At 33.4% G+C, this 21,810-nt stretch overlaps 1 protein-coding gene across 1 annotated transcript in view; it reads right to left on the reverse strand.

Annotated features, from left to right (window-relative positions):
• Window positions 1–21,810, reverse strand: part of LOC118182444 (carbonic anhydrase-related protein 10-like) — a 1,559,317-nt gene that overhangs the window by 16,687 nt on the left and 1,520,820 nt on the right. The window contains exon 8 of the mRNA XM_085806946.1: window positions 12,478–12,609. Coding sequence (XP_085663072.1) covers window positions 12,478–12,609 — 132 coding nt within the window. The remainder of the gene's footprint in view (window positions 1–12,477; window positions 12,610–21,810) is intronic.

A 21,810-nucleotide genomic window follows, 5' to 3' on the forward strand; every position in this document is an offset into this window, starting at 1 on the left:
TCTGTAACATTTTATTGATCACGCCTCTCGCTTAAAATACTTACTTAGGTTAATGTTTATAGCCCTAAACTGGTTCATAATGTTTAATTTAGAAGTAAAATATTCTTTAAGGTTTTGTTTTATTCATTTTCGAGAAATTTCAGCGCTTTTTCAATTTGGCCAATGTACACCAAACAGCACGATACATAACAAACAATGCTAAAAAAATGCTAAATTAACACAATAATTAATAGCACATATGAGATCTTTAAGAATCGAAAACAGAATTTTACTGATAGGTAAAAAAAAATGACTTAAATATTGAACTTATGGAATAGTCGAGAAATTTTGTAATTGATAGTTTAAATAATTTTTGGGTACGTGTTTGTTAAACGTCACTGTCGGCTTAGTAACCTGTTGATTAAATGTCTTGACAGGTAAGTGTCCCGTAGCTAAATGTCTTGACGGCTAACTTTCTGTGTCGGCCAAATGTCTTGTCGGCTAACTGTCTGTGTCGGCTAAATGTCCTGTCGGCTAACTTTCTGTGTCGGCCAAATGTCTTGTCGGCTAACTGTCCGTGTCGGCTAAATGTCCTGTCGGCTAAGTGTCCTTGTCGGCTAAATGTCCTGTCGGCTAACTATCCGTGTCGGCTAAATGTCCTGTCGGCTAAATGACCAGTCGGCTAAGTGTCCGTGTCGGCTAAATGTCCTGTAGGCTAAGTGTCCGTGTCGGCTAAGTGTCCGTGTCGGCTAAATGTCCTGTCGCCTAACTGGTGTCGGTTAAGTGTCCCGTCGGCTAAGTGGTTGTCGGCTAAGTGTCACGGACCCCCAAATAAGGTCAAGATAGGTTAAAAATTGCCAAATGATAGAGGAATACCGCCACAGTAAGAGATTAACTTGTTTAAAATTGGGTACAAAAGAAAACGTAGTTCGCATAGATTTTTAATAATTCTATCGAGTCTCTCTTCTTCAGGAACTAAAAAAGTTCTGCAGGAATTTTTTTTTGGCTCTTGAGGAAAAAACAATTCTTCCCTGAAATTATCTACTCGATGGTAAGTTTTTTTTTGGCTTAATTAAAAAAATAAAATAAAAAAAAAATTGTCATGTTCTTTTCCAACTCGGTTATGCCAAACGAACCTTTTTTCCAATTTTTATAAAGATCTACTGAGCAACCAGTTTAATGAAGCTGGAATCTAGATAACTTTGCTTTCACGCACCTAAAAACATTTTCTGTGTGTTTTGAACTATAATTCTGATGTTCTGTTCTAGAAAGCTCTCATTTTTATTCTGTTTAGTCACTTTTAGTTATTTTTATCATTTTCAGTCAGTTTATTCTCTTTTGATTATTTTAAAATTAAGATGACCAGTAAAAGGCATAATGATCTGAGGGATAGAGTCGATTTATAAGATCGTTATGGCCAGCTTTCAAATATCAATCAACGGAATAATGCTTTTAATTAAGAGCTTCTCAACCATTTCTAAGCAAGATTTTATGAATCACAAAGGTATTTTTTGCAAAAGCAAAATCGAAATGAAAAATTGAAACCGTTGAAACCGAAATCAAGCAAAATCGAAATGAAAGCACGAAACCGATGCGTAGCGCGAAAAGTCACACCACTGAAAAACACTGAACTTTTAGTTTACACAAGTTCGTGAAAAAGATGTAATAGATGTGCGTTGATTTGGCAGAAAGCTGAAAAAATTATGGTAAAAATGGGAAAGAATAATTCTGTAGCAATATATCACTGGTTTAAAGACGGAAAAAAACATTCTTTACAAACGCACTAAAAACAGGAAAGTGAAGAAAAACATGTTGATTTACCTGCTGCAGGAACGGGATTGTCAGACGAATGGACTAAAGTATCAACGTTATTGACCTGCCTACATTATTGAAATGCTGTCCTGGAAAATATAATGCAGACGAAAAGGTATCATGCATATTCAACTTTTAGTTTACATAAGTTCGTTTTGATTCATGTTGATTTACCTGCTGCATCATACATATTCATTAAAAACTGAAAGTTCGAGAAGTTGTAAAATATCGAAAGATCTATGACCGTTTTATCTTGCATCACTATGTGTGGTAATTCAGAAAACATTTAAAAATCGGAAAAGAAAAATAATTTCCACTGTCATTTAAAAGAGTTTACCAATAACATATAGATATACGTTAAGGCGTGAATGACATCAGCAATTTTTAATGAATAGCTTTTAAAATAGGATAACGAACTGAAGAATGGTATCTTTTTTCTTATGACAACTGCATAGTACATAACGTTGATGTCTTCCTTAAGCACATTGAAGTTGTCTATTTATCAGCAGATAACACAGCTCTAATTAAACCCTGTAATCAGTTGATTATCAAAACGATGAAAGAATGTTATCATTGTCAGATGAGCATTATAATCTTTATAGTATGGATGATATAGATAAAAATGCAAATTAATTACCAAGAAGAACCAACGTGATGCCTTGCAATTCTTAACATGTCTTGGAGCCGATTCTCAGACAAAGGCAAAAAGAATTGTTTTAAATACGAGGGCTATCCAGAAAGTAGATTACGTTTTGGAATAAAAAAATAAACAAAGTATAGGAAACAAATTTTATTACATACAGATGAAAGCCACACTCAAATACTACTTTTCTACATAGTCACCATACAAATTAAGGCATTTATCGTAGCGATGTACGAGCTTGGAAATTCCTTCGTCGAAAAATTCGGCCGCCTGCGCCTTCAACCACTTCGTTACCTCTTCTTGCCTTCCATCTTGCACAAAACTTGTGGTAACCAAGCTTTTCGCTGATGATTTCGTGCAACAAACTTCGCGAAATTTGTGGAAAACTCAAAGAAAGTTCCGTTATTGTGAAATTTCGATTTTCACGGACTTTAGCATCGACTTTTTCGAGAAGTTCGGCGGTCACTATGCTGGGTCTCCCACTTCGATCTTCGTCGTGAACATTGGCTCGGCCATTTTGAAATCTTATGACCCACTGACGCACTCCACCTTCAGTGATAATGTTGTCCCCATACACTTCACGAAGCTGCCGATAGATTTCTATCGGTTTACAGTTTTTTGCAGTCAGAAACCTTATTACTGAGCGCACCTCGCAGCTCGCGGGATTTTCAATTAACGCAGACATTTCAAACCGTCACAGTATCTGAACGGAGCACAGCACGAACCTCTCACTAGCACGGCTAGATGCAGACTGAGCTGCGCAACGCTCTGACCCCAAGATGGCCGCGCTAGCCCCGCCCCTAGCGGACACAGACGGAAACGTAATCTACTTCCTGGATGGCCCTCGTATGTCAAATCTGTTAATAACTGATGAAATAGAGGGCGCCGAAGAAAAAAGGAACACCTCCAACTATCATCAATTATAAGAAATTTAATCCATGTGTGGATACTGAAGAAAAAATTCTAGTTTCAACACTAATAACAGAAGAAAATGTTTTGAAAGTCGCTTTCTAAAACAAATCCAAAAACATTATATGATAAACTTAAAAATTTGATGCTGAAATCAACGAATTCCATAAGAATGACGAATTCCATAAGTTGAGATAAGAAACACCAACCGAAAAATAAGATCAAGGGTACAACATCTGTCAAATAAAGTCCAGAAACATTATGAATATTTCATCAACGAACGTTTTCATAACACTTGCAGACATTCCATTAGTAATGACTTTTTCTAATTAAAAATGCTATGAAAGTACGTATTTAAACATCCCTTGTTACATTAGATACCGTTATTATATTGAATTATGTTTTTTTTTATCATGGTTTAATGTTATCAAGTTAACAGTGGACCAGCGTGATCAGATTAAGCGACTTCTACTATAGTACAATATCATAGAAACTATAAGTCGCAAACGCGTAGTCTTCAGATGCAAAACTGTCTTATGAATAACACATTAAATTATTTAATTTTATCATTTCATAATATTAACGAATATTTTCGATAAAACAGTGTTATTTAGAATAATTGAATCAAGAAATTGAAGAGACTGAATCTTTCTTTCAAGTAATATTTGTATAAAAATTAGAAGATATTTACAAAATCGAAAACCGATTGTTCAGTTTTCAGTTTTTGTTACGACATCACGTTTACTATTCAACAAAAAATAGTTTACGCGTTTCCACACTATTGTAGCTCATAAAAGTATTGCGGCAGTTCTGAAGCTAATCGCGGAAACTTCAAATCTGCAATGAGAAAGAGCTTGAACTTCAGTGTTGAGATTTACAGAAATGCCAGTTTATTTGTTGCTAAGTTTAATTTTGATTATAAAGTTTTCTTTACATTTTAACAAGCGTTTCGTTCATCATTTTAATGCATCTACCGTATCACTAAGAATTTGCTTTTTTATTGCATATTATGTGTAAATGTAGAGGGTTTTATTATTACTATAATTTATTTCAATTTTTATAAATATTCCAAATATTTCATTGCTCTAATTTATTGAGGTTTATGTGAAATCAGTTTGATTTTTTCATACGTAATTTATAATTTGTGTAAACTAATTTCACATAAATTATAATTTATAATAAAGTTTAGTCATTAGGAATAATTTTTGATTGAAACTTCCATTTTATGAATTAGATTGAATTATATATTATAGTAGGACAAAATATTAATGATAAAAATTAATTGTTCACATTAATAAAATTAAGCATTAGTCATTAAGTTGTTTAGAAATGTAGAATAAAAGAATTTCGAACAATAAGTACATTTAAATCAGATTTTTAAAAATCGTTGTACATTATTGATGCCAAAAGCTTTTGAGTAAATTTAGACGTAAACTGACTGAACTTTAAAATCTACGTATACATTTGAAGTATGAATTTAATCTTATTATGTGTAAGGGTCTGTAGTCTTAATTACAGTTCTAATAAAACTACAAATAATATCAGGCTGTAAACGCCATTAAACTAAATCAATGACGAAGAAAGCTACAAATAAGAGAACAGTCACCGAATATAAGTTTAAAGTAACCTGCTATTAAATTAAAAGTATTTTATATTCTTGTTGAAATGGAATGTTCGAAAAGTATCTTTTTCAATTAAAATGCTAGTCAAAAGTGCAAGATACGTAGTGATTTAATACATTTACATCAGCAACGTCTGGGATCAGTGTTAATTTCCTCTACATATGAAATTTCTTGGAAAATATATTGGAGATGGTTACGACAAAACCAGAGCCTCATTTAGCGCCACTCTCTAAAAATGTTTCCTCTGCCCTGCATTGTTTTGCTGATAATCAGCAGAGAACTATGGAGGAGATAAAAATACCCACTTAACTCGTCTGATTATTTGACTAAATTAATAACTTCAGCGATAAAGAGAATGTTTTTCAAGACACCTTGTAATTAAAATTCAGTGCTCTGTTCATTATCAAAAGCTCTGCATGTCGTGGGATCCAAATTTTTCATTTTTATCCACTTAAGGAGACCCGAGGAATTTATGGTGAGCTTGTAGTCGCGTGCATTTATTATGAGCTGTCAATCAGTTTATCGACTCGTTTATTTCACCAAACTTTCTTTTCAAAGGACTGCTCTAAAAATAAACCAAGGAATAAAAATTAGTTATGGCAGATCATTCATGTTATGGCTTCTGTGCGGGTCTAAGAATTAAATAGAAAATTTCAAACTTTCCCATAATTGCAGTTCATTTTAGCGGTCCAAAAATGCTAAACCTGATGAGAATAGAATGAATTTTAAGCGTGTAGTAACCTCTTTTGCTATGAGGGAGATAAAACTGTAAAATGCTTATTTAATTTAACATTAGACTAATATGTGCTCATGGTAGTCTTAATGAACTGAAACCAGTATATCTGTTGTTTAACTGAAATATTGGATATAATCTTCGTTAATGGTTAAAAACAAATGAACCATGAACGAATATGGTATAGACAAAGGCATCTTCTCATTACGTTTCATCTAGTGGTAATTTTATGTACTGGAGCCTATCACATTATTCGTGGTTTAGTTTTTGTGCTAACGTTGCTCGCTTCCATTTTAGTTTCAGTTACTATATTTTTATTGTCAAGTGTCAAAAGGAGTTTTATATTATATTTTAATCCTTAAGCAAGGAATTAAGAAAAGCATTAGATTATTTTAATTACCTTCCGTATGTTTTTGAAAAAACTCAGCAGTAGTTTAAGTTTACAGTAATTAACTTAGAAAGATTATCTACTAGTTATTAAGAATATGTTTTTGCAACTTTTAGTTCCATATTGAAATTTTAGACCGTATTTCAGTATTCTACTTTTAGAATTTTATGAATGCTATGTAATCTTTTATTAAAGGTGTAAGTCTTTTTCCTGTTAATTTAACCACTTATTATCACTTCTTCTTTCCGTTTCCGTACCAGACTGGAAATTAGTTCGAGAGTAGTAGGTTACTAGGGGTACGAGAAAATTTAAGGGGTAATCCAGTCAGAAAGTGTTTAAGTCGAGGGTTTCAGATTATAAGACAGAGCTTATCTCTACTTCTCGAGACCATATTACTAGGCTTCGCTAGCTCTGATAAGATTGTAGTCTTCGGCTTTGCATTATAGTTGTAGACATTTAAATTGCTACGCTCGTGAGAAAATTGAGACAACTTCGCGTTAAATCAATTGTGTAGCATTTGGCTACTAGCCTCAGTTTTAAATTTGAATTTTGCCTATTAAGTTACATTACCATAAGTGGTTGGCTGAGTTGTCAACCAAGAGACGTGCATTTATTTTCCAGTTCCGATATAATAAAAAGGTTTGTTTTAAAACCTCGCTTCAAGTCTGTTAGGAGTTTCGACTTAATTCATGCTACCAAAGAAAACTAAGCTCTATAATGGTTAAAACATATATTTTATTATTAATATATTTCTTACATGGAAGAGATACAATATAAAGAAGAATAATGGGCAATTAAATTCTCTCCCTCTTCGTGGAAAATCTTCAAATGAATCAGATGCCTTAATTTTACTGTTATCTTTGTCAGTCCTGGTACTCTTATTGATCTTACGATGACTTTTTTCTTTGAACTCATAAGGTGTTTTCTCTCTCCTCTCAGCATGCCTTCGTGTTGTAATGGTAGAAAAATCAGCACGCATTTGAGACGTCCAGGTTCGGGACCCGGCGAGGGCATTGCACATTTTTCACATCTCTTTCTTCAAAATAAACTAAAGCCTCTACAGTGGCGCCCGAACTAAAAGGTGGTGGGCAATAATTCGTCACCCCCAGAATTTGGCGAATGGATCCCTAATCCCCAGTCTCCCTTCAAAACGAGGAGTATATAATGTATTTTCTTCCTCTTTTCAGCATGCCTTCGTGGTAGAATGGTAGCACACTCAGCGCGTATTCGAGATGTCCAAGTTCGAGTCCCGGCCAGGGCATTGCTCCTTTTTTGTGTACTTCTGCTTCAAAATAACTTAATGTATCTACAAAATGATCGAAAGATCGCAGTTTTATTAGATAATGATAACAAAACCAATACTGAATTATCATTTATCATTGGAATTCCTAGTATAGCTGAAACTTTTATTATAACCTTTCCTGTACAGGCCACCTAAGAATATAGCTGTAACTAAAAATTTGCATAATTACTTGTAAGGATCTAAGTTTTACTAACGTTTCTTTTATTTTAAAACTGTACTATCACTTCTTATTTTATACTTCCAGCCAGAATTAAATGCTTTAATTTGTTTATGCAAATTTTCTTGCTAACACCAAGTACTTAAGTTGTGGCTTTTTGCCAAGAGAGAGAGAGAGGAAGGAGTTATAGGAAGCAAGCCGCTTGCCACTGTAGTTTTACGAGTTTTCACTCTGTTGCTGGTTGCCTTTAAGGCCAGACGTATTGTAATTGCAGACGTATTGTAGTTTAAGCAGCTCGGCGTACTACATACGTACCTTTCTTTAAATAAAGGCCAATCTTAGTGCTAGGCATTTGTATACTAATTCAGTTAAGTTAGTTTTAGTTAGAGTTTTAGTTAGTAGTTTTTATATTCTTACGTTCAGACCACAAGTGGTTGGCCTCTGTATTAAAAAGTTTCGGAAATACCTGTAAAGTATTGAAAATAAAGGGTTTCGTATACCCTTCCTGCTTGTGTTGTCTATTTCACACCTTCCTGAACATAGCTTGAGTAAGCTCCCTGTTCCTATTCAGGACCATTCATGTTTTCAAAGCAAATCAAGAGAAATACAAGTCCTGATATACTTACTTAAAATACCCGGGATTTTTATGCATCTGTGGGTTAACTGCATTTTTGTAAAATGCAAATTCCAAGATTTATTAAAAAAATATTAACTAACTTTTGGACAAACTTACGTACAAAGAGAATCATGCCAGAGTCGAAAACTGAAAAATTCATCTATAAGTCGGTATGAATTTTTATTACTTTAAATTAACATTTTTATAGTTTGAAATCAATAATTTCAATTATATGGAAAACAAACCAAACCAAAATTGAATTTTGCGATTTCCAAACATGCAGTGTTTCTTGTAACTTAAGATATGAGTTTTTACTCAGAACAGAGAAACATATGGAAAAATTTCATAAAATTACATATTAAATTAATACATAATTTTAATAGCCAATCTTTCAAAGAAACGAATTTAATTTATAAACTAACTTACAAACAGAATTTAATAGTTTTCTTCTTGAAGTAATTAAAAAAAAGTACGTCAAACCATTAATCTTCATGGTTTTCGTAAGATGTAGCGTAATATTTAGGGATCAGAAAGCATAAGAAGACAATCCGTAACACACTTGAATTTCTTTCTAATGACTTGACAAAAGCAAGAGATTAAAATAACATTCACTAGTTTATTTCACCGAATTTATTCTCAGCGCGATTCTATGGATTAAACGGGACACTAACAGTCACAAAGAGAGCTTATATCAAGATATGGAAAGCCCGCTAATAGTCTTGCCTTATCACCTCTCTCTCAAGTCTTTTAAATGCCCTCTAGTTTATGTAGTGACTTTCACTAAATGTTAAAATTAGCTGCAAAATCCTTCTGTGTGGCAGTCTATTTCAGAAAATGCCAGTGAGTGTGGAGTAGAGTTAAGAGATAAAATCTTAATTACTAAATTACTAATAAACTAAACGCAAATTTCCTTAAAAGTAAATTTCTTAAACAATATGGAAATAAATGGTAGGAATATGATGAAACCTAAAAATATAGACATTTTTTTTTTAATTAAAAGAAACACAACAAGTTCCCCATGTACCACATAGTATCACATGGGGCTTACAGAAGTAAGTAAGAAACACAATACAAACTAAACAGAAGAGAAAATTGAAATAAAATTAAGGATGATTACACAGTTTTACAATGAATTGACAAAAAGTGTTAAAAGCACTTCTCTCGGAAATAAATTGGTAAAACTCTGGAGGCCAGTTAATATTAAAATTTTTCAGTCCCAGTTTCAAGACTTTTCTTTCGTTCTCATATTTAGGACATAGAAGAAGCACATGTTCTACATTCTCCTCGCCGCCGAGGACACAGTCACAGACAGACTCAGGACTGATCACATTTAAATGAATTCAAGGTTTCTGTAGCATCTAAGATCCATGAAATGCTTTCTAGAATGGACTAAATAACAGTGTTCTGTTGGCGATCAGAAGACAAGAAAGAAAAACAGCTTGAATTATGTTTTAGTACTTCAAGAAACGAGAGCAGACAGATGCAAGTCACATTCACTGATGGTTTCAAAAATGAAAATTAAAGTACGCAGCGTTGGTAGTGTCCGTAGATAAGATATTATACTTACTCGTGCTAAAAAGGTTTACTGTCCTGGAATACTTTAATGTGATAAGTATCGCACTGAGATACGGTCTGCGTAATGTGCAAGAACTTAATATTTATTTGCAGTGTATATTTCATCATTTTCTATTCCACTGAATGAAAAAGAGAAAGGTAAAGATATGAACTTAAATTATTATCCTGCTTCAAAATTAATCATTTTTTTCTTTCAATTTGTGTGAATATGTAAACAAGTATCTATTATTAGTATCAGTTTTTAAATGCATTAAAAATAAAATCATAAATTTTCTGAAATCTCAGCTGAAAATTTAATTTTTGCCTTGCATAAGAACATAAATTTATTTTCAACTTTTATCCCAGCCATTCCAGAAAATAAAACGGACTTATAGAAAGCGGTAGAAATTATTCTAATGTTACTGACTCGCTAGGAGGATATAATAGTTCCTTTTTTCCTGTCATCTTAGCTAACAACTAAATTATTTGACTATGTATAGATATATATACACTAACAATGCTCCTTTTCAGAAAGTTTAGATCATGTGACTTATTTGCATAAAAATTGCAGTTTAAAGATTCACACAGAGAATATTCTGTACATAATACATATAGAAGTCGAGGGGGATAAAACTGCTCGAGTGTTAAATCTGTACATAATGTTTTTACAGCAAAACTATGAACACTGTAGTGTCTGAGTTGTGAACATGCATGAAACTGGTTATTTCGTTTCTGGCAGTGTATTAAACTATTTCACATGCTACGTAAATGCATGCTGTAACACTAACAAATTCTTCAACTGTGTCACGTTTTCACAAGTTTGTAAAATTTTTGCCTGCAACACACTTACTACTTTAAATTTACAGATTAGGTACTTTACATTTAGGCTGTAGGTTGCAAGTAGTAGCTACATAACTTGATATTTACGTATTTAGGCAACCACTTTAGTAGAAGTCACCAAAATTTCAGAATTGTGTCAAACGCTAGCAACCATGAGCATAAGCATTCTTCTGGCAACCATGCTCATAACAGTCCTTCAGTCAAGAAACGCCGCCATTCTGCATCCATTTTTTTTTGTTGTATTCCAAGTTCCTCGTTTTTTTTTGAAAAAATCGTGATATTTTTTGCCTTAAACTTAGTTTTAAAATATAAGCTTAAGGAATTTTCCAGAAATGGAAGAAACTGCGGTAAAATGTCTGCAGGAATACAGAATTTTGCTGAAAATTTTCTAAAGAGAAAATACGTTTCCTAGAAAGAAGCTGTAGCCGATGTTTGCACAAAGCCGAGTCTCTGCAGTTTTCTGATTTTTTCTAAGCGAAAACAGATCGCTGTGTTCTTTGGGAGAAGACTAGAGAAAGAAAATTACAGAAAGATTTGATTAAGAATGTAAGTGTTTTATTTTTTAAGCAATAAAATAATACTTATTTAATAATTAAAATTTGTACTTTAAATTGCTCAAGTACCTTTTCTTTTCATATGTTGATAATGTTTACCGACTTTCTATAAATACCGATAGTTTGGGAATCTTTCTAAAAACAAGGCGCGAAAACCACCTATAAATAACTTTCTCCAAGTAAGTTTTTCTAATTATTTCATCTGTAAAATGTCGCCAAATTGCTCCAAAGCGGTTGCGTTAATGTGTAAGTACCCATAACTTAATCCAGGCAAAGAAATAGTGCATATGTCCTGTACGGTTTAATAATTATTCACTGAATAATACGGTTATTACACTGCTCTATAAGAGTAATATTATTTTGATTTACTTCCAGGCATACAGGGGTTTGAAAAGCTAACAAAATCAAAAGAATATGGCATATTTAATATTTTCTGACTATGATAAAATAACCATATGCATCTGGCGTGTGATGCTTATCTTCGCTTCTTATTTTTCGAGATAAAAATTAATAGTGCCTAATATTGCACAAAACAAATTCGTTTTGTAACATATATTTAAATTTTAGAAGTGAAAGCGGTTTCTTATTCTTTGCAGTTTGCGTTTGAAGCATGATATCCTAAACTCATTTATGTAATTTATCTTCTTTCTTTATTATTGTTCCAGCAAAAGAAAAAGAGGTTCATCAAGAATAATAATAAATTAAAATTCTGATAAATGTTCAAGCGTGAAAGCAAGTTAAATTAAAACTTTGAGGAGAAACATATTAAGTTTTGTTTCGGGAAGAAGTTTCTTTGCTTTTTGTCTATATTATTTAATAGTAGACGCATTTTATTTTCTGAATGAAATGAAATCCAATACAGCTATTTATTTATCTCCGAAAACATGAAAATTTCCAAAGATTTCTGTACCTCAAATTAAAGTAATGATTTACTTATTTTATCGCATTTTACCATAGAATTACTCTGTTAAAACAGGATCTTAGTTTCAACAATTCTAAGCTTTGAAACATTTCACTGTCATTTAATATCTATTGCTTTCTTTCACACCCCATTCGAAAGGGATAATCGGTTTTCTGGTGCGTGGCCTTTCTAAATCCTAAGAATTGTTGTTCGAAAACAATTTACAGCCTTTCGTTTCTTTTCAAAAATCCTTCGACTCTCACATGGATTAAATCTAATTTGAAGGGGCGAAAAACTCATAAAGTATTGAAGGGAAAAAAGAAAGTGCCTTGAAATAAAACCTTATTGAAAAGGGGATATATCAGATAGTTTTTGGAACTGGAACAGGTAAAGTATGAGCAAACGAGCATCGTATCGGCCGTAAACAGAGGTGTCGATACATATCGATTAATCGATGATGACTTACGTCCTGACGAATAAAATTTATGTTGCTCCTGAGGGCTCGCCGATTTAGAGGAAGAGGAGGTCTGAAATTGTTGCCCAAGGGTGCCTTAGGATTGCGTTCGTCACCTTGCATCAACTTTCGCAGAATGTAGAGCTGAAAGAAAAAAAAGATTCTTAGATGGAAGATTCTGATATTTTGTAAAAGAAGTAAAAATGCTGTCATGTTATAAGAAATACTTTCATATAAGAAATATAATATTATTGCTTGCGAAATAAGATATATAGTCTTTGGAAAAGTCAAGATGCACAGCTAAACCAGAATAAAATTTCACACTAGATTCAGGAAATGAAACATCTAGGTTTTAAGTCAGAATTTCAAGTAATTACATTTAACTTACAGTTTTGGGTTTCTGGGTGTTATTTATTAAACCAGCCAGCTTACCTAACATTTTAGCTTAAAATTACAATATTTTCTGTGATAAACTGGAATCTAAGTAGGTAGTGCAATCATTTTTTTTTCTCTCTCGGATCAATAGAACTCCTTTTTGCTGCCCTCTCTCGATTTCCGCTTAGCGAAATTAAGTTACATTTCTTAGCATATTTAATTTCGAAATGTAATTAATATTGGCGATTGTAAAATAAATACGTTTTTTAAAATGCTTATTCCATTATAAGTTTTAATTTCTGGTTTTATTTACGTGCTAGTTTAGGATCTCTCAAATAAAATAATTATTTAGTGGGGTCACACACATAAAGGTCTTACGCTCCACTGCCTTAAAATAATGAATATAAATCCTTCACAAACAATTTCAATAAAAGTTTTCTTTGGTTTTTACAAGGAATGTTTCATTAGGTTAATCTCAATAAATTGCCTAGATTTTAAGCCAGGAATGATCTATAATCATCAGTATATTTGATTCATTTCTTTATTTTTGTTTCCTTATATTTTGTTTTCATTAAAGATATTTTATTACGCTATTTAAAGACACAATTTATTTCAAAGTGTTGAAAAATTAGCAGGAATTGTATGGTTAATTGTTTGAAGCTTTACAAAACCTGATTTTGTTTCTTACGAGTAAGACGTCATTGTGCAATGGGCTTCAAACATTTTATTCTATTTTAATGCATCGAATACGAGTCTCAGCGCAGCTTAAAAAATTTTTTTCTTATCGTGTCAGATGTCAAACTCGTATGTGAATAAACTTCATGGGACTTCTCAGGCTTGTTAGAAATTGAGTAGCTAAAGACGCGAACTACTGACAGTTTCACCTCTAGATACTAGCAGTGGTCTCGAGTTAGTAGTTTAGTTGCGAGTTAGTCTCGAGTTCCTAGCAGTTACTTCACTAGCAGTGGAGCTGACTAGCTATATGGGAATGTTTGTAGTTATTGCTATATGTGAGTGAATTTGAGCACGTTTCACTCAGAATTTTCTTCGTAAAAGTATCCCTCTTTAGCTTACTGCGAATGAAATTAATTATCTACAGTAATTAATTAATCAAGCTTCTCCGAATAGTTGATGCACTACAATGAAAATATTGTTATAAAACTAGGTAGATTCAGGGTATTTTTTGAGAAACAAGTTAATCAAATATATGCTGTTTTTTGGCCATTGACATTATTTGGAAGGTTAAAAGTTAGTCTAATATTAGACTTTCTCAGGAAATACAAATTATCTTTTATGTTGTTTCGTGTATCATAATAACGATTAAGAGATGTACACGGCTTTCAGAGACATATCATTTTAGTTGAAATGAAGAGTTTAGTGACGAAACTACGAAACACTGAATGATTTTGCATTATTTTGCAGCAGAAACTTGACGTGATGAAGAAACTGTGATCCATGTTCCAACAAAAAGATCAGAAAGAAAAGTAATTCTTCGTTTTCGGATTGGAGCACTAAGACTAACTTATCGATGCACAGAATATCACGCAATATTGACCCCACCACCCATAGTTAGTAACATTCAGCGGGATGTCCAAATGTTTTTGTTTGTATGCATTACAATAGAAGCAGAGTTCTCATTGATTGATTGAGGCAGTTTTGCAATCAGGGTGACTTTTGTGAAGTATGATAATCGATGTTCACATCGCTTCTGTCTCTATAATGATGATTATCATGTGAAAGTCTGGAGATGATATCACAATCATCAGATTTTTATGCCGCTATAGGGAATTACACAGCTTGTCAGCATGCAGACATTGCAGAGGTGCTATTAGCATCAAAAGCTGATCTTTTGTAATATGAAAAAGCGAGCTCAATGACGTACACGGATATGTTGGTGGGTTGCTGCAAGTCACTGCAATACCTTAGATTTTGAGTGACTCAAATGCCATTACAAAGCAAAATAATGCCGAGGCATCACGCAACTAACATCAGCAAGTATCCTTAGCGAAACGTACGAAAACGTTTCAACAATGATGCGATCCTCATGTTTCTCGCTATCGAGATATTGCGGGACATGAATGGTAGTTTAGTGATTGCTTTCCACTGTCCTTACAACGAAGCTGTCATAAGAATTGAGTCAAAAGTTCATAGTCTGTGACAGAAAGACAGATATAAATACGCATTGAATCAATTACTCACCAGCTAATCAAATGGGTGATGCAAAGGGGGGCATACCATTTACTAAAAGCTCTGTTTATTCAGCCAATAAGCACTTCTATTTATTTGGAATTTAAATCGTCTCTTCGGATCATACCTCTCGATCCGTGTGCCAAGCTTTGTCTTTATTTTGACATACTGTTTTCATTATACTTCCGTTCTAGTTTTCTTCTCTTTTCATTTTTCAAAATTATACCTTTAATTTTCTTTTTGAAGCTAATGAAACTGCAGTTTAACTTAACAGTTATCAAGTAAATTAGCCTATTTTACAGGCTTTGATTCCTTTTTAATTTTATAGTAAACTTAGTACCATATATCGATCCTGAAATTTTCGCAGTTTAATTCCACTCATAAAGTCACTACCAGGCTTAGTTTCCTATTTGTTATATCTTAGTTTTAAGTTATCTTAGTTTTAAGAAAGGTAATAACGAGAATGCTTTGTTACAGACTTTAATATCTAAAATCTTTCCGATTTTAGCATATGAAATCTGGTTTTGTGTGCATCAGGCATACAGTGTTTCATATAGGAAACTATTTCAAAACAGTTAACGGAGAGCAAAATCTCTCTCATGTCTTTCTTAAGCGTTTTAATTAATTTGGTGTAAATACTTTTTTTTGTAACATCGCTTACACTTAAGAGGTTGCCACGTGCTCGGTTCCATTTTCAGTGACCATTATGTAGCCTGTAAGTAGCGTATTTTTATTTTATGAGTTTAACCCTTTATAAAATCAAACTAGTTCTTATAAATGTAAAATTTAAATTAGTTTCCTATTTTGGAAAGTTACTTTAAAGGCAGAATTTATTTATTTCTATCTCTGTCACTAGCTTTGATTTCGCTGTAGTGATAATTTCTGGGTCAGCAGTTGCAAATGAAAATGTGTGATTGCTCCGTATCTTTCGAGAAAACTGCAGCTACGTATCGGATTAACTAGATATTATCTCCTTCCATTTTGTAAAGAAAAGAAGTGGAATAATTATTTTTCCAATTGATTACACTTCAACTGTCTTTACAAGAAAAGTAACACAAAAAGTATGATTTAATGAATTAACAGTGTTTGAAAATATCCTTAGTCTTATAATGGATTTAAATTACACGTATGTAGACGTCAAACTGTATTCAGTTCTCAAGCTGAATTTTATTGATTTGTCGTTAAATGGCAACCTGAAAGAGTATAATTTTCATAAAAATTTGAGTAAATGATGTCTCTATGTAGAGGTTAGGCGCAACAGGAAAAGGACAAGTTTTTAATTTTCTACGTACAATTTTAAGAAGACTATTCAGAGTACATCGACATACAGTGATATAACATATTTTTGATAGTGCTACTTTGATAGATAAAGCGTTTTCGATGTTGAAGATGAACAGATGCTGATTATCAAGCAGTTAAAGATAAATTCTAATGGTTTTGTAAATGTCTTCAATGTTCAAAGCAGTTGACTGCAATCGTAAAAATTCAAATTTGCATATTTGTTATGGTGTCACAAGATTCAAACTGTTTTACTTTCACATTGACCTGAATGGCAAAATGAATCAAGTGTTTCTTAATTCAGAGCCATCGTCTACAAATACTGATGAAGACATATTCATGCAGTCTTTTTTTGAGACATACTATATTTATATATATTATTACAAAATGCCCAGCTGCGATCAGCTGCCAGGCAAAGGTGTTACGGTTTCCAGAAAATAGCAATGAAAGGCAGGGTTGCCAGATTTGGTCCGAAATCGCCCATTTGGCGAAACGATTGGCGATATGCCATAGACGGAGAGAGAACATTCTAGGGAAAACCGGGAAGAATTCGTTATAGAACTTAACAACTGGTGTCAGAAGTATGATTTGCGAGTGAATGGCAGTGACTCGTCTGCAGGAGACGTCCGTGGTGGAGGAAATGAAGGCTTTAATCAATTTGTTAGCAGCTGTAATAGCTTGACAAGAAGAGATGAAAGCCGGGCAGGAGGAGATGAAGGCTGAGATCTTGAGCGAAATACAACCGGGTAAAGAAGAAATAAAAGCCGGGCAAGAAAGCAAAGCTGCAAGCGCAAATCCAACAGACGAAAGTGGAGCAAAACAAGATTAAAAGCGGCATCGTGGAGCTTAGAAAGGAAACCAAGGCTAAAATCGAAGACATGAAAGAAAAAGTGAGGGAACAGTTAGCGGAAACTAGAGCCAAGATAGCAAGATGACACCAGTTGTTGCGTTCTACGGTTTCGTGGATTTGGGGTGATTGGGGACAACACTTGATGAAGAATCATAACACAATTTATTCGTCAGTGTTACACAGGACAGTTCTAAAGATATGCTTACAGTCGTGGAGAAACTACGACAATCACGCTGAGAAAATTAGCAACACAATCTTCAGTCTATTAGGCTATAACAGTTAAGACAGTTTCACAGCAAAGCACTAATATAGAGCTACCGACTCGGTCGATCGCTCTAAGAACTTAAAGCACTATTATTGAACTCAACATACTTTGCTTCTGAACTCAAGATACTCTTCACGATAAACTCCTACTCCTTGTACAGGCAGTGTATATATAGCTTTTGACCTGCTTTCGAGAACATTCTCGGAGAAACTGGTAAGATTTCGTTCTAGAATGTTCTCACTCCGTCTATGGCAAATAGCTAATTTTGTCGCCGCGCGATTTCGGGCCAAATCTGGCAATTCTGCCTTTCCTTGCCGTTTTCTGGCAACACTAACCCCGCTTTGCGAGGAAGCTATCTTACCGCAGCTGGGCATTTCGTAACAATATATATGTCAATACATAGAACTCATTCTATATCTAACTATCTGTCCGTACATGATGTTCCATAAAAAGTTCCTAAATACTGGCAGCGCATTCTGTGGTCAAAGAAAAGCAAAAGATGTCATATAAACGTATTACAAGAGTTGCATAGTTTATGAGTAACGAAACTTTGAGCAATAACCAATGCAGGATGCAAAAGCTGTGGGAAGAAGGTACAAACATGGAGCAAAAAAACTGAACGGGAACAGGACTTAAGTTTGTCCAGATTAAAATAAGAAGTGCAGGGTTCCTAAAACGTGTTAATTCGGCATAGTACTATAGTAAGTGATCAAACTTCGGATATAGCATGGAAGAGTCTGCAGATTTCCTTAGGAGAGAGTTCAGCCATATTGTTTCGATAATCGCCTACAAATAAATGCGTGTTTGCGGTAGATGTTAATCTTGCGCATGAATGGCGTTTTCGGTCATATCTCAAATATGTTACCAGGCTTCGCGTCTGGCGATGTAGGTGGCTATGTCATATTCTGAGTGTATCCGGAATGCTCCTCAAACCAATCGCAAACTGTCTGGTCTCAGTAACTCGGGGCATTATCATTGTGCAACATCCCATCATTAATGGGGCGCGTCAAGTCCATAAAGGACTACAAATGGGACTCATGCACGTTATTCAACGGAAACGAAACCGTAAGAACCCTGCCTAAACGTCATTACGCCAAGAAAAATGATGTCATCTGAAAGTATGTCCAATCACAAGTACGGATTTTTCCCTATGCGCGTGGCGCGGTAGAGAATGCTTATATGCTTTCCGGTACAACTGCTGTACCGCCGGCTTCAGAAAGTTAATGCCGAAATTAATCAATTAAGAAGTAGATGAAATATATAGAATCAGCATCAACCTAAAGTGGTGAAATTTTTAACAGGAAAGCAGAAATTGAACTAACAAAAACTTGGAAAACAAAACTGAAATACAAATAAATTAGTACGAAAATGAAAAGAAAACATTTAATATTAAAAAAATAGTTGGTCTTTGTTAAGGAGCAACCGAAAGAATAGGCAACTGACGCGGTCCGAACAAAAAACTGTGCTGTCGATTTAGGCTAATGCAGTTTGCGAAGCAGGATCCAGTGCTTATTAGTGCTAAGCCACAGTAATTTGTTAAACGGTTTTTTTAGCTGGGAGTGTGCTTAGCATGCTTTGAAACATAATGAATAGGGAAATGCTCTGTAGTCGATAAGATGCTAAAAGTTACGTGCAGAAGATCTCACTGTTTAAGCATTTCTGTAAGATAAGCAATTTTGTATTGGCGTAACTGTATTTGTGTTGTGAGAATCACGGTGGCATGACAATCAACGGAAATGATGTCAGATTAACATACCTTGCTATATCCAAAAAGCCCGAAGAAAAATTATACTTTCAGTCACCGGTGACTTGGTGATCCGAATGGAAATTATACTTTTAATCACCGGTGACTTATGCTATCCGAACATATAGTATATTATCAGCCAACGACGACAGACACGGCGCTTAACGTGTGAATAGGAATCAGTGTGAAATACGAAATTCATGAGCGTACTCTTCTCCCCCCTTTTTTTTTTGATCAAGCAGTTTACTTTGAATGTATGAGTTAGCAATGTTTATGTATTTCAGATTATGAAGAATTTACTTAAAAATATTTTTAACATGATCTATTTGTTTTGTTCTATTTCTATATAAATTTTTCTCCTCATTCTCCAGTAAATAATTTTTTAATAATTTTGGTTAATCTGCTCCCTGCTAATCTGGGATTTATTGCACATCCATGTTCACAATTTTAAAACTTTGGTTAGTACTTAATGTTTTTAATTCAAGTGGAAGTTTTAAAAACCGAAAACTGTTTAATTAAATTACTTTAAAAATGACTAAAATTGATCATACATTTGTATTTGTAAGTAAGTTATTATACTGTTGTAAAGCTTTTATTTCTTAATATGTTTTGTTTTGTCTAAATTATTGTAATCTGATTTTTCTTTTCTTTTAAATGCTATAATTAAAAAGCTTCAAATCCAAATCCAAATTATTAACTTATTTTTAATCTTCTTTTATTATTGTAAGTTATGAGAGATAAAACATTACTTTTGAAGTCATTTTTAATTACCAAAAACGTAAATCTACAAATGCTGGTGCTTTTTTTTTAATTTAAGAAGTAGTGCTATTTGAATGCAGTGCTCTTACAAAATAGATATTTGGCTTGAGTTCGGGGTAGATAGATGAGCTAGCTAAAATGTATATTTCCTTTTACATAAACATTTATATAAAAGGAATCCTTTTATATAAACGATATTGTCTAAAGTGCGTTATGCTTTCGATTAGGGAAACCATTTCAAAAACTGAGAAATAGGAAATTAATTTAAAACATTTTAAAAACCAAATTGTCCGAAGGAGTTCCGAGATTTCAATCATTTTTATTTCTTTCTTCTCACCCTATAAGAAAATACCGAGGGAAAAGAAAGGAAGAAAATACTGCAAGTAGGAAAATTGAGTCACCATATCAGTCAAAAAATTCATTTAGCTGCACATCCTATCGTGAAAGTTTCGAAGAGATCCTGCAGACTTTTTTTTAAAGTATCACTGTCATTCTCACGAGGCACTTTGGTGTTACGAAGAAAATCTCATTAAATTTAACTTTTTTTTTTTCAAAAAAAGTCCCACCAACAGTACATTTTTCTTAGTGTAATAATCGAAAAGAGATTGTTGTTAGAGTCAGTATTTTCTTTAATTACAAGAGAGTGACAAGGCAAGTTTGAATCATAATTAAGTTTTTCATCTCCCTTTTCACGAACTTTGTACTCTTTGTGTCATTGTAAAAGCAGTTCTTTGCGTTTCTAGAAAGTGCATCACAGAAAAAATTCATTAAATTTTTTTTATATGCTATTTTTTCTAGGTTTCCTGTTTTCAAAAACTTTTTTTTTGATAAAAGGGAATATACATGGATTGTATTCTTGACCATGGACAATGAACGATAACAAGGATTTTCAAGTGATTTGTGTGTCATTGGGAAAAGCATTATCATAATTCAAAAAACATATAAAGCCTCCTCTTTTATGCATAATTTCTCGTAAAATACTTTAGTTTTAAATTTGACTTTTAGTACTTTTAAAAATTAATGTATATATAAGAAATGAATACTAAAGCAACAATTTTAAAGGTAATAATTTTTTTGTCAATGTATTAGAAATAATAATTATTTTTAACATTCGGAATGAAATAGTATTTTGACTTTTATAACGGTGATGTAAAGTAATCATTACTGCACAGAAGCTTATATTTGAGCATTGTAATAAGCAATTCTACAGTAGAATAGGTGTTTTTCGTGCTTGATAGACAAGAAGATTGCTTTGCTCTAAATATAGGTCCGAATGGGGAATACGGCAACAGATATAGAAAAGAAAAAAAGAAAAATGCAGGATAACAGCCAAAGTCAGCTCTAGGTTTTTGGTGTCCGATGCAAGCTCTACCTTTCTCTAATTCTGGCGACTGATGCCCTCTAAATTCGTAAAATTTTGCCTCTCTTGAATCCTGTCACTTCCGGCCCCGACCCTAATGAGAATTTTCCATGTAGCAATGATTAGAAATTTAGGAATTCATATTCTCCGTTTTTATTTATTGTTTTTGCACCAGATTACTTCTTCTTTTAATTTGAAATTGCTATGTCATTTTTTAAAATTAAAGGTGTAATCCATAATATTATTTAGTTGAATCTATAATTAAAAGAACTGTTTTCTGATTGTTTCCGTATATTTGTAAACGCAAATAATATTTATAATACTCGCTGGAAGTTTAAGCAAATAATATGACGGAACGTTTTAGAGGGAGAGAGAATGAGGAAGAACGATTTTAAAGGTTTTTCTTTTTTCGGAAGGGAAGAATGCGCGATCCCCCTTCTAATGAATGACCTTCTAGGACAGGGATTTGATTGTCATTCAAGGAAGACAAACTGGTCCTTTGCCGTGGGAGAGTGGCCATGAACAAA

The sequence above is a fragment of the Stegodyphus dumicola genome, chromosome X1 (genome assembly GCF_044657685.1).
Source record: "Stegodyphus dumicola isolate Sdum_Otavi_A_Nest chromosome X1, ASM4465768v1".
NCBI lineage: Eukaryota > Metazoa > Arthropoda > Arachnida > Araneae > Eresidae > Stegodyphus > Stegodyphus dumicola.